Here is a 17146-nt window from a genome sequence, read left to right as displayed (position 1 = left end):
AAATGGCAAATCCACCTCATTATCTCTGCCTAGAAAATCCCCAGCAAGGTCACAAAGTATCAACCATGACAGAGAGGACTGAACAACAAACATACAGTAAAATTAAAAGTTTGATGACTTGATAGTTTAAAGTCCTGGGGTCATATAACAACCTTGAGATTTAAGGTAGGAGGAAGTATGTCTTAGAAATAAAGGGAAGCTTCGGGAGGAGTTCCACCTTCTAGCTTTGCGATTAGAAGAGAGAGAGAGGCTGAGGTAATCAGGAAGGTGTTAAGTTATTTTGTTCTTTGGAGTAGAGCTCTAGAAAACTATCCTTTCTGTTAGAATGTGATATACTGTGTCTTTTTTATGGTAGACATCTCTAAATCTAATTGTAGCTAAGGGGAATATAATTTCTTTTTTGAATCAAATAAGAATATCTAGTCATATTTCACATGAGGCAGCTAGGTGGCTCAGTAGATGGCACACTGAGCCTGGAATCATGAAGACCTGAGTTCAAATGTGGCTTGGGGGCAGCTAGGTGGGGCAGTGGATAGAGCACCAGCTCCGAAGTCAGAAGGACCTGAGTTAACACTCAACACTTCCTAGCTGTGTAACCCTGGGCAAGAACTCCCAACCCCCCCCCCCCCCCGAAAAAAAAAATGTGGCGTCAGACACTTATTAACTCTGTGATCCTGGGCAATTCTCTTAATTTCTGTTTGCTTTAATCCATTGGAGAAGGAAATTGCAAATGGCAATAGTATATTTGCCAAGAAAACAAAACAGATTAGAAAGTTGCAGCAAAAAAGAGGCTAAGGTCATGTAGATAATATCTGAGATTATGCTCCCAATACTTGCCAAAGTTATCTTCTTTTTTTTTTTTTTAATCTACCTATCTTTGTCAATTCATTTATTTAACTAATTGGTTTTATTTACAATTTTCAAGTAAGAGCTTTTAAAAAATGTGTCCCTCCACTTCATTTCCTATCTTTCTCCATTAAAGTAAATAGCATTTAAAAAAAAACACCCAGAAAATTAGTTCTTAAATACATAGTCTACATAGCCTCGCCAAACAAATCCCCACATTAGCCACATCCAAAAAAAAAAAAAAAAAAAAAAAAAGACTTTCCACATTTTATTTTTTAATTAATTAATTAATTAATTTCCTTTTTGATAGCTTTTTATTGCCAGAACCCATGCCAGGGTAATTTTTTACATTATCCCTTGCACTCACCTCTGTTCCGATTTTTCCCCTCCCTCCCTCCACCCCCTCCCCCAGATAGCAAGCCGTCCATACATACATGTTAAAGAGGTTACAGTATATATCTTAGATACAATATATATGTGCAGAACCGAACAGTTCTCTTGTTGCTCAGGGAGAATTGGATTCAGAAGGTATAAATAACCCGGGAGGAAAAACAAAATGCAAGCAGTTTACATTCATTTCCTAGTGTTCTTTCTTTGGGTGTAGCTGCTTCTGTCCATCCTTGATCAATTGAAACCGAGTTAGATTTTCTCTTTGTGTAAGAAATCCACTTCCATCAGAATACATCCTCATACAGTATCGTTGTTGAGGTATATAATGATCTCCTGGTTCTGCTCATTTCACTCAGCATCAGTTCATGTAAGTCTTGCCAATCCTCTCTGTATTCATCCTGCTGGTCATTTCTTACAGAACAATAATATTCTATAACATTCATATAGCACAATTTATGAGTTGGATTTAGTTGAGGCAGAGTTGCAAAAAGTTATTCTATAACATTCATATAGCACAATTTATGAGTTGGATTTAGTTGAGGCAGAGTTGCAAAAAGTTATCAGTCTCTTTTTTTCAGAGACATTGAAATCCAATAGCAGGACAAAAAGTGTTTGCTTTGGTCCAAGATGCAGTGAATGATCTTGGCATCTTCCATGTCTAACCAAACTCTAAGTTCGATACAAGGCATCAGCTGCCTTTATGGCTGTTAGAACAAATTGCTCTCATCTGCCCATTTAGACAGAGGAAGTCTTCACGCTTGGGACTGATGCTCTGCTAACTCACCAGTGAGTATAAGGTCAGTTACCCTCAATCTGGTTTAGTCTTCTGCTGAGACAATTAACAGGAATGTGGCTGCTACAAATGCTACAGCTTTTTGGAGTAACAGTTTAGAGCAAAGAGTCAGACACCAAAGATGGATGAACAAGATTTAGCTAAGTTCTCACAAATGAGGTGCTAGTTTTTCTTGGATAATGCATATACAAAAGGAATAGATATATGGACAACCCATCATTCTTCTTTGATACATCTTATAGCATTTAGTAGTATCCTTTTATGACATGTATTTATGCTCAATAAATGATTGGTTGATTGATTAGCTTATGTTATAACTTATCTTTACTATAGTGAGATATTTTCAAGGATCTGATTTTTATTAGTGTGAGATTTTTTCCTTCAGATGGTACAGACTACAGTCTTGTCTGATTTTCGTTCAAGTCCTTCCTCCACCAAAGCCATGGAAGACTTCTCTGCTATTCTGAAAGATTTGTAATATCAATCTGGTTTCACCTGCAATGATCCAATTCATTCATGCCTTCTCAGTCTATGAAGCTTTTTCTTGCCTTTCTGTTAGTTCTTCCAATGGGGTCAACCCAAAGTGCTGGGGGACTTTCTCCATACTTTTTAATATAGTATTGGTGGACCATGTAAGTTGTCCACTGATTGTCCCTGACTCTTACTACACAATCAGTCCACATTCTTTCCTGATAGTTCTTTTTTAAATGACATTTGTTATGCCATTTCTCTTGCACAATTCTTGGCAATGATACAGCTTAGATGTGTCCACCACATGCCTCCCTTTACCATTCAGTGAACTTCAATTCTTTAGAAATTGTGACATTCCATGACTAACAGCTAGGCAGCATCATCAGAAAAATATTTTCTTTCCTAAGGGGAATCTTAAGGGTCCCTAAAATTTCAATAATTATTATGTGAATTTTGTCTATTGCGTATTCCCATAACAATTAAGGTTTCATACCACCCATAACTTAGTAGATAAAAACAATGCAGTTGCCTGTAACTCAGAGAACTTAAATGATTTCCTTTGGATTACACAGCTAATAAATGTCAGAGAAAAAATTTGAATGCAGATCTTCATAGTTCTAAGTCTAGCACTTAGATTAAATATTTTTGTCTCTCTGTAGTCAATAAAGGGAAAGCACAGTTTTTCAAAGACAATCCAATCTATTCTCATTCTATTTAACTAAGGCACTTTCATTGTGCATTTGATGCCTCTGTTGAAGACATATTTATTGACAGGCAAGCTGTTTGGTACATCCATCTAATAATATAGCATGTCTTAGAAAATAGGCATTCCCCTAATAAAAGAACTAATCAAATGAATTTCTCCAAGCAAAAATGCTATGTAAGCATAGAATATTATTGATTTGTTTTTCTTCTTGGTCATTTGCATCACTTTCCTGAAAACCTTAAATAATTGGTCTTTTAAAATTTTTTATGGTTGATTAGTATCTTATGTACTTAGGGCAATTCTGATTAAAAACACACACACACACACCTCCACCAAAAAACCCAGGTTGATTTTGAGTAGGATTCTTCAAACACTCTTATAAGAGCTAAACTTAAAGCACAACTGTAACAAGACATTTATGAATCATGGTGAGCCTCTAGTGGTGACAGGCATATTTACCAAAATGATAGCAATAGAATTTTTTTAACATGGATTTTCAGTAGTCACTTAAACCCCGCCCCCAAAAAACCAAAGTATAGATTAAAAAGTTCAAATTCATAATGCCTATCATGATATCTATAATTTAATTAGCTTGACCATTAATCATTGGATAAAGAAGTTATGAATATTTCTAACTATATCTTCCCTTATTTTCCCTTGTCATTTTTCTTCCTCTTGCAATTTAATTTCTTTTCAATTAAAAAAATGCAATTTAATTAATATATTCTTATCATAGTATTAAGATATGACTCACATAGCAATCATAACCTTTCCAACTTGTCAAAATTATACATAATTAAAATTATAACCTTGACTTTCTCAATTTATGCCTTGAAAAATTGTAATATATTCTTAATGGATGCACATATCTTTTATCATTTCATGTTATATCAGAGATACAGATTTATGTTTCTTATTAATAACTTTAGCTTTGGAACTTTTTTTCTCTTTGAAGTCTGTTACAAACAATGAATATAAAAGGAATTGCCACAGAATCTTTCCCAAAGGAACATAACTCACACAAAGCTTTGTTATATCAGTTGACTGATAAAACTTTTCTTTTTGTAATATTAAAGCATAAATTATTTTTGCAGCATTTTTCTTTCGATAAAAGATCATGGATAGATGCCCAGAAACCCACTCTAAGTATTTTAATCTTGATACTAAAATAATGCAAGCCAATCAATATTCATCTGTAGAGAATGATCTCATTTTGGAGTAATGCTGGGGCAGTGTTAAAGTTACTGCCAATAGTCAAGTTATTGTTAGGAAGTTTGGTGTAACAGAAGAACATGGGGCTTACAATCAGAGGACCTGGGGTCAACATCTAGCTGTGTCACTTAACAGCTTGGTAATCTTGAAAAAGTCACAAAATCTCAGATTTGTAATTGATAAACTGAGATAATAATAACAATAATAATAATTTTTAAAGTTTTCTTTTTTATTATAGCTTTTTATTCACAAAACATACATGGGTAATTTTTTCAACATTGACCCTTGCAAAACCTTCTGTTCCAAATTTTCTCCTCCTTCTCCCCCACCCCTCCCCTAGATGGCAGGTAGTCCAATACATGTTAAATATGTTAAAATATATGTTAAATCCAATATATGTATACATATTTGTACAGTTATCTTCCTGCACAAGAAAAATTGGATTTAGAAAGAAAAAAAAAAAAACCTGAGAAGGAAAACAAAAATGCAAGCAAACAGTAACTGAAAGAGTGAAAATGCTATGTTGTGGTCCAATCTTAGTTCCCATAGTACTCTTTCCAGGTGTAAATGATTCTCTTCATCACTGAACAAGTGGAAGTAGTTTGAATTGTTGAAGAGAGCTATGTCCATCAGAACTGATCATGGTATAGTCTTCTTGTTGCCATGTATAATGATGAGATAATAATTATTATACAATTATCCCACAGAGTTGTGAGGAAAAGACTTTGGAAATATTAATGTATCACATTAATAAGTGTAAGTTGTTATTATCATTGTTCTTAAAGGACTATATTTCAAAAGAAAACACAATAATCATCAAAACAATATTGCATAGAGTTTTAAAGATTCTGCATACATTTATTGCTATTTCCTTCTTCCATTATAGTAAATTTCACTTTTGAGAATCTCTTGTAGTAGAAAAATGCTTAAACCAGAGGTTTTCTTTTAAACATTTTTTGTTTAGAACCCATGTTCAAGTTCTGTTACTTCTACTTTGATGTGTCAAAATTGCTTTATAGTCAGAAATAAATGTAAATTATTATATATTAAGACATGAAGTTAGCTCCTTTCAAGCTCATAGCCTTTTTATAAAAATAGTTTTTTTTTATTTTCAAAATATATGCAAAGGTAGTTTTCAGCATTCACCCTTGCAAAACCTTGCGTTCGAAATTTTTTTCCCCTCCCTTTCCCTCATCATTTCCCTAGACAACAAGTAACCCAATATATAGGTTAAAAATGTGCAATTCTTCTAAACATATTTTCATATTTTTCATGTTGCACAAGGAAAAACAGATCAAAAGGGGAAAAAATGAGAAAGAAAAAAAGCAAGCACACAACAAAAAAGGTGAAAATACTATGGTGTGATCCACATTTAATCCCTCTACTCTTCTTTCTGGATCAGATAAGCCCATAGACTTTCAATCATCAACTATTGGAATCATTCCTTTTATTCAATTTAAACATGTATATATGTATATATTAAAAGCAACAAACAAAAACTCCAAATTTGATATGTTGACCATGTTTGCCCATACCACATCTGTGGTCTACCACAGAAAAGCAAGGTATGTTCTATTATCAATAAGGAAGGTTTTTTTTCAAAGCTTCGTTAAAATATAATTTCTTACTGGAAGTCTTTCTGGAGTTGCCAACTCCTTTAATTCTTGGCAAAGGGCTTTGAATTCATACAAGCTTGGGTCATGCCAGGGGGCAAAGAAATAGTAAAGAAAAAAAAAACCAGGTCAGATCTTTCTCTCTCCCAAATGTTTATCTTCTTATAGAAGCAAAAGGAGGTCATGCTTCCTTTTCAGGGTACATAATGGTTTGAAATAATATGAAAGACATAGGTTGATCTAGATGCTCCAGGCACCAGTTCCAAGAGATTTGATACTGCTTTCAATTTCTCCTCAGCACATGGGTTCAGCTAATGGAGTGGCACGGGGACAGGGCATCCCAGAATTGGTGCCAACTACCAGAGCTGGCAAACTTACTTTGTTTTATGCTGTCACAGCTTGCTGCAACTCTGAATAACAAAGGGCCAGCTAAACTAGGTCCAAGAAGGAAGGAAATACACCATGCCTCACACAACAGAGAAATGTTTTCGCTTTCATTTTATATTTTCAACAGTATTTTGAAAAGACAATGACACAGGAACAGAGGCGGTTTAGGGTTTTCTTTTCTTTTCTTTTCTTTTTTCCCCTTAAGGAAAGTGCCTTCTGCAAATAAATCAGAAGGAAGGAGCTTAAGAGATACCGGGAGGGACAAGATTCTTTAAAAGAATGTTTAGTTATCGTTTAGCTCTCTTTCTGTACTCTGCTGAAAGCAGCGTGGGAATAATAATAATTAAAAAAATTCATATCCTCTCATTTATTGGCATGAAATAGAAGTCATAAAAACATGAAATGCACATAAGTTGTCAGAATTAACTACCCACAAAAGCAATTTCCCCTCTTTCAGTCTTGTGTTCTTTGCACCCCAAAGCTGCCAGTGTTATAATTTGCAAATGGATTGTCTGGCTCTCCTTTCCCGACTGTTAATGATTTGCTGCAGAAGGAGCAAGGCAGAGGAGAGTCAGAAAGAGGAGAATTCCGCGGTTGGAGAGGAGTCTGATCCAGCTTCACACAAGCACCGCCTCTTCCCTTCTCGGGCCAGCAGGCATATTTTGGTGGAGATCCCACAGTGCTAGTCAAAAGCGAGGCAGACGCAGGTCTTGCACATGGAGGCGCCTAGTCCACAAGCCCCATGCTCCTCGGAAGCACCGGGATTTCTCAACAATTTCATGAATCTCCTGCTCAGGATCAAAGAAAAACTCTTCACCTGGTGAGTACAAAGAGCAGAGGGTTCAGTAGCTCTGGAAGAAGGCGGGGAGGGACGAAAAAAAGGCGAAATACCTTGGTAGGTAAGCTGTGTAGTTACTAGAGGAACCATACACGTGTCGCCAAAGCTACAAACTCCCCAGAGCTGAATTTCTGGTAAAGGAGCAGAGGATGCAAAAACTAGAGCTTGGAGGGACCCCAAACCAAAATAGGTCCAGCCAAAATGGATGTTTCACCATCAGATTTCGTGAAGTGTGTGTGTGTGGGGAGTGGAACATTTTCGGAATTTCCCTTTCCACCTAGTCCTTGTGTCTGTCATTCCACTGTCTCTGTCTTTGTTTCTGTATTTCGCTCGCACACCTTACAAAGTGCATATATGTATTCTGGATGATTTGTGAGCATTCTGTTGAAGCTTGTGAGGCTGGTCCCTCTTGTGAGGGAAAAAGAATATAAGTTTTTTGAGAGCAGGTACTAACAAATAATATCTTACTTTTATTTATGTCAATAAAGCAATTCTGACACATTTTAGTGGAAGTAACAGGTCCTGAAGTACCCAGGTCCTCTGACCTTTAGTTTAGATTTTTTTTTCACTACAGCAGGCAGTCTCTCAAATGTGATATTTACGTTTGTGCTTGCTTCTTAACTACTTGTTGAAGGTTTGCTTAATTGGGGGCGGGGGCTGAGAGGAGAAATGGGAACTTGTGTCTAGCCCAAGGAGTGCTGATGTGCTAAGGAGGTGAGCCAGGTGGGATAGATTACTACTGCCTGCCGCTGACGTGCTACTAAATTCCTGTTTGCTTCCTTAATTCTCAGGTAGGGAGCCAATTGACGGGTTCAAGGGAAAAATCTGTCTTTATCTGTCTGCTGCTCACACTCCATACGACATCCACACTTCAGAATATGCGTGAGCATGATGGGAAGGGAGGTCCCCTAAATCAACTGAGGCAAAGACAGGACTCCAGTCTTCCCTGTTTTTTGTGTCTCCTCCTAGCACTGTGCCCTGACTCAGAGAATGGGGTTGACTGTCTGGGCGAGCTTTAGAAAAGTAGGTGTTTGCCATGGCTTCTGTTATTTGCAGGAAGCACAGACAGATACCTCGAGCCGGGCAAGCAACCGAAGTGACAGTATGTTGTATTAATTAGCCTAAGAAGATGCATTTAAGAGGGAGGAAATATGCACAATGGTTGTTAGGTTTTATAGGTGTGAAGGGCCTGAATTATTTAGCTCCGGATTATTAGATTTTGATTGGTCTATGTGGAGAGTTGACATTTCACCGGGAGAATTTCTAAACTACTGAACAAAAGAGGTTATTAGACTATTTTTCGAAGATAGACTGTGGTTTTGAAATGAAAAAAAAAATTCTAAATTTCAAAATGTTTGAATTTTAGAGGACAAATCACTGCTTCCTTGGGCCTCAGTTTCCTTTTCTGTAAAATGACATTGAATTGGATGATCTTTAATAGCCCTTCCAACTTTGGTGTAAAGAACATAAACAATTCAATTGCAATTTACATTCTCAATTACCTCTTACTGTTAAAGAGATCAATTTGACTTGCTTATGGTTATACCACCAATATGTAGCAGAGGCAGTACCTGACTCCAACCCAAGGCTACTTCTATAAACCAATACCACTCCATGCTTCCTCTAATCATATGTATTTTTGTTCAGTCGTGTCCGATTTGTTTGCAATCCCATTTGGGGTTTTCTTGGCAGAGATACTAGAGTGGTTTATCATTTCCTTCTCTAGCTTATTTTACAGATGAGAAAACTGAGGCAAACAGGGTTAGGTGATGTGCCCAGGATAAAAAACTAATATGTATCTGAGGCCACATTTGAACTCGGGTCTTTCTGACTCCAGGTTTAGCACTCTATCTATTGCATCATCTAGCCATCCCCATCATAAATATATCTTGCCATAAATAAGTCTTCTTTCCCCCTGCTGGAAGTGATTTTTTTCTCCCTGGCCTCTCACAGCACTTTGCTCTTACATCTTATAGGGTTATAGTCACAACTGCCTGGTATTAAGTAACTTGTTTTCCCATCTTATCTTTCCCTCTAAATTATAAATTCCTGGAAGGCAAGAATGATTCAGATTTTCTTACTGTACTTGGTCTAGATATCTCCTTTACCTCTATCACAGTCTACTTTTTATCATATTTAGGTGCTCTGGTGCTCTTTCCCTCACTCCCCTTCCCCCATCTTGTATAATACATGAAGGTAAGAACTATAATTTTTTATCTATCTCAACACTTAGAATGGGGCTTAATAAATACTTTTTGAATGAATAAAGGGTTGAGAATGTTGAGAATGATCTATAATCAACTAAGTCTAAAGTTATTTCTCAACTCTTTCTCTTCCTCCTTAAATTGCTTAAGTCTTTTTGCTTAAATTGCTTAGTGAATTCTACCTTTGTCCAGGTCTCTTATCTTTTCCTTTCAATTTACATGACCATCATCCTAATTCTGGCCTAATCACCTCTTGTCTGAACTGCTTCTATTGTTTCTTAATTGAATTCCTCTCTTCTAATCTCTTGAATCCTTTAAACCACAATCAAAAATTTGTCACTCTTCTGCTTAAGAAACTTCAATGGCTTCCTTTTATTTCTAGGATAAAACATTGAAAGCCTTTCATAAGTTAGCTCTAGCTCACTTTTCCAAGCTTATTTATTCATGTCTACTTTTCATGTTCTACTTTCCAACTAGAATAGCCTACTTCGATTCTCTATGAAGATCATTTCATTCCTCCCCTATGCTTAGAGTGTATTTCATAGGACTAAAGAAAACTGTAAGGGCTCTTATTCTTTCTCTTCAAACCCTTAGGTTCCTGTAATGTTAGGTTCATCCCTCTGCTTTTGTGTTGGTATTGCTCCATACCTGGAAAGCACTCTGTCTACTCTGATCCGATCTCACAGAATCTTTCGTTTTCTTTAAGACATAAAATGCTTTCCCTGAATTTTTCCAACTGCTAATGCTTTCAATCACTTGTTCAACTCCTTGTGACTCCATTTGGGGTTTTCTTGACAAAGATACTAGAGTGGTTTGCCATTTCCTTTTCCAGATCATATGACAGATCAGGAAACCGAGGGTTAAGTGTTTTAGCTAGGATAACAAAGCTAGTAAGTTTCTGAGACTGGATTTAAACTCAGATTTTCTTGATGTCAGGCTCAGTACTCCATGCATTATACCACCAGTCTAAGACAATTTAGGAGGTCACCAGGAGAGGTCTGTAATATCCAGGTGGGTATAGGCCCTGAGTTCAGTAGGAGCACCAGCAGAGGACCTTTGGAGGTGGCTATGATAGCAGCAACAGCAGCTTTGGAAACTCTCAGCCCTAGAGCTAGTAAGGGATTGGGAAAACTAGTCAGAAAGGGATTACAGGGGACCCTTTGCTGGTACTGAATCAGTTTGTACTGATTGTTAACTCTATTGCCTATAAGTAGTTTTGGGTTGAAGTTCTAGGGTCAAGAGGAGCACTAGCACTTGTGGCTTCAGGGGAGCAAGAACTAAGACTGGAGTACAGGCCAAGAGAGCTGTAATCACATTTCTTCCAGGATAATACCACCTTGGAAGTACCAAAAACTTTCAGACCTCAGAACTGACTCTGAGAAAACAGAAGTACAACAAAGCTTACAGTTTGGCTTAGTACCTTTGAACCATCAGGTGAGCAGAGCCCAACTTTAGCATAGAGTTCAAAGTGACACATGAACTGAGAAAATGTGCAAACAACAACAAAAAGAACTTGACCATACAAAGCTACTATCATGGCAGGAAAGACCAAGAAATAATATGAAGACCATAATATGAAAACAACTATAAGAAAACTCTCTTCACCCAGGAAAATTCTAATTGGATCCAAACCCAACAAGAATTCCATGAAGAGTTAAAGAAAGATAAAAGAATGGTTGAGGAAAAATTGGGGAGGGGGGGCGGGGAATGAATGACACAAAAAAATTATGAAAAGAAAATTAACAGCTTGGTAAAAGAGGCACAAAAAATACTGTAGAAAACATCACCGTAAAAATCAGAATTGGTTTGAAGGTAAAAGATGGAGTAGATAGGTAGTAGAGAGAGTGCTAAGCTGGGAAAAAGGAAAACATCTTCCTGAGTTCAAATCTGGCCTCAGACACTCATTTGCCGTGTGATCCTGGGCAAGTCACTTAACCCTGTTTGACTCAGGTTTTCTCTTTTGTAAAATGATCTGGAGAAGGAGTTGGACATGGCTGATAATGACTGAACAAATGGTGAAAGAGTCACAAAAATTCACTGAAGAAAAGAATGCCTTTAAAAGTAGAATAGGCCAAATAGAAAAGGAGATACAAAAATTCTCCAAAGAAAAGAATTCTTTAAATAGCAGAATTGGTCAATTTGAAAAAGTTATAAAAGCTTAACTGAAGAAAATAATTCCATAAAAATTAGAATTAAGTGAGTGGAAGCTAATGAAATTTCTATGAAATTTCAAGAAATAATAAAACAATAAAATGAAAAAAATGGAAGAAAATGTGAAGTATCTTATTAGAAAAGTAACTGATCTAGAAAATTGAGAGATATTTTAAGAGTTATTAGACTATCTGAAACCCATGATTAAAAAAGAGAGAGATTAGACATTTCAAGAAACTACCAAGGAGAATGATTCCAATATCCTAGAACCATGGGGTAAAATAGAAATCGAAAGAATCCACCAATCATCTCCTAAAAGAGATCCCAAAATGAAAGCATCCAGGAATAATGTTTCCAAATTCTAGAACTCCCAGGTGAAGAAGAAAATATTGTAAACAGCCAAAAAGACACAATTCAAATATTGTGGAGTCACAGTTAAGATCACACAAGATTTAGCAGCTTCATGTTAAAAAAAAAAAATGATATTCCTGAAGGCAAAAGAGTAGAATTACAACCAAGAATAACCTATATAATACAACTGAGTATAATTATGTAGGATGACTTTAAAGCATTCCTGAGGAAAAGACCAGAACTGAATAGAAAATTTGACCTTCAAAAAGAGAAGCATAAAAAAGTAAACATCAAAGAAGGATCATAAGGGATGCAATAAAGTTAAACTGCTTACATTCCTATATGGGAAGATGATAATATAATTATGTAATGTGAGAACTTTATCTTTATTAAACTATTTAGTAGTCTACATAGAGGGCATGGGTGTAAGTTGATTATGTTGGGATGATCTCTGAAAAAAAGGATGCAGTTGTAAGAAAGAGGGATACATGGAAAAATGGAAAAGGAAAGGCAGAATGGGGCAGATTTTCTCACATAAAGTACAAGTGCAAGGAAGAGCTTTTATAACCGAAGGAAAAATGGTGGGTAGTGGCAGTACTTGAACCTCATTTTCACTGGAACCTCACACACACACACACACACACACAGACACACACACCCTCTCTTTTGGGCATTGAACTCTATTTTACCTAATAGGGAGAGGGGAAAGAAAGGGGCTAAGAGTTATGAGGGGAGGATTTTAAGAGGAAGGATGTTTTGGGAAAGGTAGTAGTTGGAAGTAAAATAGACTTTTGAGGAGATATGAGATAAAAAGAGAAAGAAGACAGAGGAAAATGAGGGAAATGGCACAATTAATGATCATAACTGTCAATGTGAATGGGATGAGCTGATCCAAAGAAAGGAAGAAGATAGAAGAATTGGAAACCTGATTCCAACAATATGGTGTATACAAAAACTGCACTTGGGACAGGAAGAAGATCTTAGAGTAGAGATGAAGGGCTGGAGCAGAATCTATTATGCTTCAGCTGAAGCGGATGGGGAAGGGGGTTGGAGGGAGGGAGAGAATCTGGAACTCAAAATTTAAAAAGAAGAAAATGATTAAAAAATAAATAATAAATGTTTTTAAAAGAAATGAAAAAAATTAAGGAAAAATAAAGATTTTATTGGATTGGATTGGAATCCCCCCTTCCCCTGCCAACTTTATATCTCCTCATACCCAATTCAATGCTCTACAACAATAAACAAAGGATTTATTAAGAATCTCTTTTGTGGGATGGCTAGGTGGTACAGTGGATAGAGCACCAGCCCTGAAGTCAGGAGGACCTGGGTTCAAATCTGGCCTCAGACACTTAACACTTCTTAGCCCTGTGAACCTGGGCAAGTCACTTAACCCCAAGTGCCTCAGCAAAAAAACAAAAACAAAAAAACCCCTCTTTTGTATTAGGCACTGTGTTAGGTAGTGAATATGAAGACAAACGCAAAAACAATCTCTGTTTTCAATGAGCTTACAATTTGATGGAGAGAAGCATTATGTACTCTGATAAGTAAATGCAAATTTTGTGGTTCCTTCATGTTCAATTCTTCACTGACCTCATTTGATGTTTTTTTGGCAAAGATATTGGAGTCATTTAACATTCCCTTTTCTACCTCATTTTACAGATGAAGAAATTGAAGCAAATAGGATTAAGTGACTTGCCCAGGGTCACATTGCTAGTGAGGTCTTCCTGACCCCAGCCTAATGTTCTTAGCTGCCCTAATTGCAAAATATATAAAAAGTCAATATGAAGTAATGTTGGGAGAGGCGTATGGGCCAAAAGATTAGAGTAGAAGTTCCTAATCCTTTTTTTTTTTTGTCATAAATACCTTTGATATTTTGCCTTTGGTGGCCTTTGGTGAACCCTATAAACCCCATCTAAGAATAATGTTTTTAAAGGCATAAAATAGAATTACAAAAGAGATCAATTACATTGAGTACACTTACCTAGATAAAAAAAAATATATATAGAGACTCATTGAAATCTATTCATAGATAATTTGGAAGTCCCTCATCATCAGGATGAAAACTCATGAATTAGAGGTTTTTTCAAAAACCTTGTGTAAGATGTGGTACTTAAGCTGAGCTTTGGAGAAACTAGAGATTCTAAAATGAAAGATGAGGAGGACCTGTATTCCAGACATGGAAGTGGGAACTAGAATATTAGATCTACACAGAACATCAAGTAGACATAAGAAATGTTTGGTAATCTTGAAAAGAGGCTAAATCTATGTTATGTTTCAAACTCAAGTGTATTTTATTCTCTTAAGGCAGTAGGGAGTCATAAGAATTTCTTGAGCAGGAGGATGACATGGTGGATCCATGTTTTGGGTATATCAATTTGGCATCTGTGTGAAGGATGGGTAGAAAAGGGAAAGATTGGATGCAGGGAGTCCTACTGGGAGGCTCTGCTAAAAGTCCTGGAGAGAGGTAATGAATACTTGGACTAAGATGATGGCTGTGTAAGCAGAGAGAAGAGGACAACTAGAAATACTGAAGTAATACAACTTAATAAGATTTAGCCATTGGTTGGCTGCAGACAGTGAAGAGCTAAGTGTCTAGATGACTCCTTAATGATAAGAGGGATGGTTAGTGCTTTTGAAAGAAAGAAGTAAGTTAAGAGTCAGGATTTAGAAGAAAAGTTGACAAATTTGGATGTGTTGAATTTGAAATGATTGTGGAACATCCACTTAATAGTATTCATTGAACAGTTGAGGATGATCAACTGGAGAGGCTATACACTATAGGGACACTTAATAATAGAATTGAAATGAATTAAATTTGATGATTTCTTGTTTCTCACTCTCCTTTTCAGTTTCTATTGGGAAATGAGGGACCCAGTGCTGCTATAAAGGATTGCTAATGGGTAGAGTCCAGAGTAGTCCAAATCAGAGTAAAGAGACAGTGACCAAGGGGGCCAAAGGTTATGCCAAAAATTAAAGCTGCCTAGCTGTGTCAGATCTCTTTTCTTTAGTGACATGCAAACTAAGGATCCTGACTTAAGTGCACTTGCTTTCCCTTTTGGGGCATTTTTTCTTGATAAGATTTGGGCACATAATAGCCATTGATGGGTCATCACTGCAGACTGTACAGTTGTAAATTTGTTTTCAGTTCCTTCCCGTTATTTCCTTCTTCCTGTTCTCCCTCACGTGGTCTCTGATAATTTTATTTTCCAGAATTTCAGAATTTATTATACTTAGATTCCTTACTTCCAATGTAGACTTGTTTCAGCCCAAGTCAGGAAATACCAAGAATGTTAAGATATGGAAAGGGGAGTGATTGTAACTATCATAAAGTCTTCCTGCCATTTAAAATCAGAAACATCATGTTCAGTAGGTAGGAATTGGAGACAGAGAAGGAGTTTGTTATTCACTAGATCTGTGATTGTGGGGGAGAGAGGACATATGGTAAGTTAGTCACCAAGTTTCAAAAACCTTTTATTAAGCACTTGTATGTGCTTACTATACTAAGCAATGGGAATACAAAGAAAGGCAACACTGGGACCTATTCTCTAGGAAATCACATTCTAATGGTGAAAACAAGTAGATATATTCAACGTATAAACAGAGGTAATAGAAAGTAATTTCTGAATGAATGGTAAGAGAAGTGGGAAATGTCTCCTGTACAAGGTAAGATTTGAGTTGAGTTTTGAAAGAAATCAGAGTGTCTGGGAGTCAGAAAGAAGAACATTGCAGGCAGGAGGGATGTCTAAGTCAAAAGTTAAGGGTTGGAAGATGGCAAGTGTGCCCTACTGTATGGAGGGAAGTAAAATGTAAAGGTAAGAGAAAAGGCACTGACATATTTCGTGCATGTATCTTCAGGTCATTTCCTTCTTTGATTTTAGAAATGAAGTTAAAGGCTTCTCTTTGTTTTCTAATCATGACTTCATTCACTTTGTCTTATCTTGACATTAAATGACCAAATACCATATTAGGAAATCAGACTTTCAGAAGATAGTGAGTAAATAATAGCAGGTCTACTTATACTTTTTTTTTTTTTTTTAAAGGTATCTAGATATTTATTTTCTTTATTAAATTTATTTTTAAAAATAAAAATATTCAAAGTAAATCTTTATTGCAGAAGTGATCACACAAACATTACCAAGTACCATTATAATATAATTACATGCTGCATTTAAATTACATAAATTAGAAACATCATTTTATGCACCATTGAAAGGGCAACATCGCCATTTGTAAGTTTGCGCTTTTCCTCTTCAATTAAAATTAAAATCACCAGACTGAAAAATTGTTGACATAAATAGAAATCAAGAGACCTGGATTCTAGATCCAATTCAGTCCTTAACCAATCCTTGGGCTAGTCATTTCACTCCTTTTGACCTCAGTTTTCTCATTTGTGAAATAAAATGGCCTAAAATAGCAGAATGGATAGAGTATAACCTTCTGTAGACACAGGGCCTCATTCACAGATCTCTTTACTTGTGTAGTCTTAGGCAGATCAGTCAGTCAATCTCATTGAATCTGTTTGATAAAACAAAGTAGTTGGACTGGGAGGCTTCACCTTTGAAGTTCCTTTCAGCTCTAAATCTGGGATTCTATTTTAGAGTCTATGTTCAATAAATCAGCCAGGCATTTGTTATCTTGAAAATAGATATTTCAGGGGCAGCTAGGTGGCCCAGTGGAGAGAGCACCAACCCTAAAGTCAGGAGGACCTGAATTCAGATTTGTCCTCAGACACTTAACACTTCCTGGCTGTGTGACTCTGAGCAAGTCACTTGACCCCAATTGCCTCAGCAAAAAAAGAAAGAAAGAAAAAAAGAAAGAAAGAAAATAGATATTTCAGATATTTCAGTGGGGCAGATTCTAAAAGAATCACAGATTACTACCAGTAAAAAGCAATCACAAAGACATCAGCAACTACCAATCCTTAGGGCTACTTTAAATTTCTAGCTAAAATCTATGAGAATGATGTTGAAGGATATTTTTTTTGGGGGGGAAGGATATTCTTTATGAAAACATAATAAAGAAACAGACTTTCAAAGACAATTTTGTACAAAAGACCACACCTTGACATATAATTAAGTCTGAGTTTTCATTTTGACATTTATTTTTAATTCTTTTTTGCTACCCTCATCCACCAAAAATATTGACAAAGGAAAGTGCAGCTTTAAATGTAAAATCAAGGAGTTT

General features: G+C 36.3%; 1 protein-coding gene across 1 annotated transcript in view; it reads left to right on the top strand.

Annotated features, from left to right (window-relative positions):
- Positions 1 to 6678: 6678 nt before the first annotated feature.
- SLC35F2 (solute carrier family 35 member F2) overlaps positions 6679 to 17146 on the top strand; it is a 59473-nt gene continuing 49005 nt past the window's right edge. The window contains exon 1 of the mRNA XM_003764261.3: positions 6679 to 7238. Coding sequence (XP_003764309.1) covers positions 7135 to 7238 — 104 coding nt within the window. The 5' untranslated portion in view covers positions 6679 to 7134. The remainder of the gene's footprint in view (positions 7239 to 17146) is intronic.

Source organism: Sarcophilus harrisii, chromosome 3 (assembly GCF_902635505.1).
Source record: "Sarcophilus harrisii chromosome 3, mSarHar1.11, whole genome shotgun sequence".
NCBI classification, from domain to species: Eukaryota; Metazoa; Chordata; class Mammalia; order Dasyuromorphia; family Dasyuridae; genus Sarcophilus; species Sarcophilus harrisii.
The sequence above is the reverse complement of the archived record's forward strand: the minus strand, read 5'-3'. Positions and strand labels throughout refer to the sequence as shown.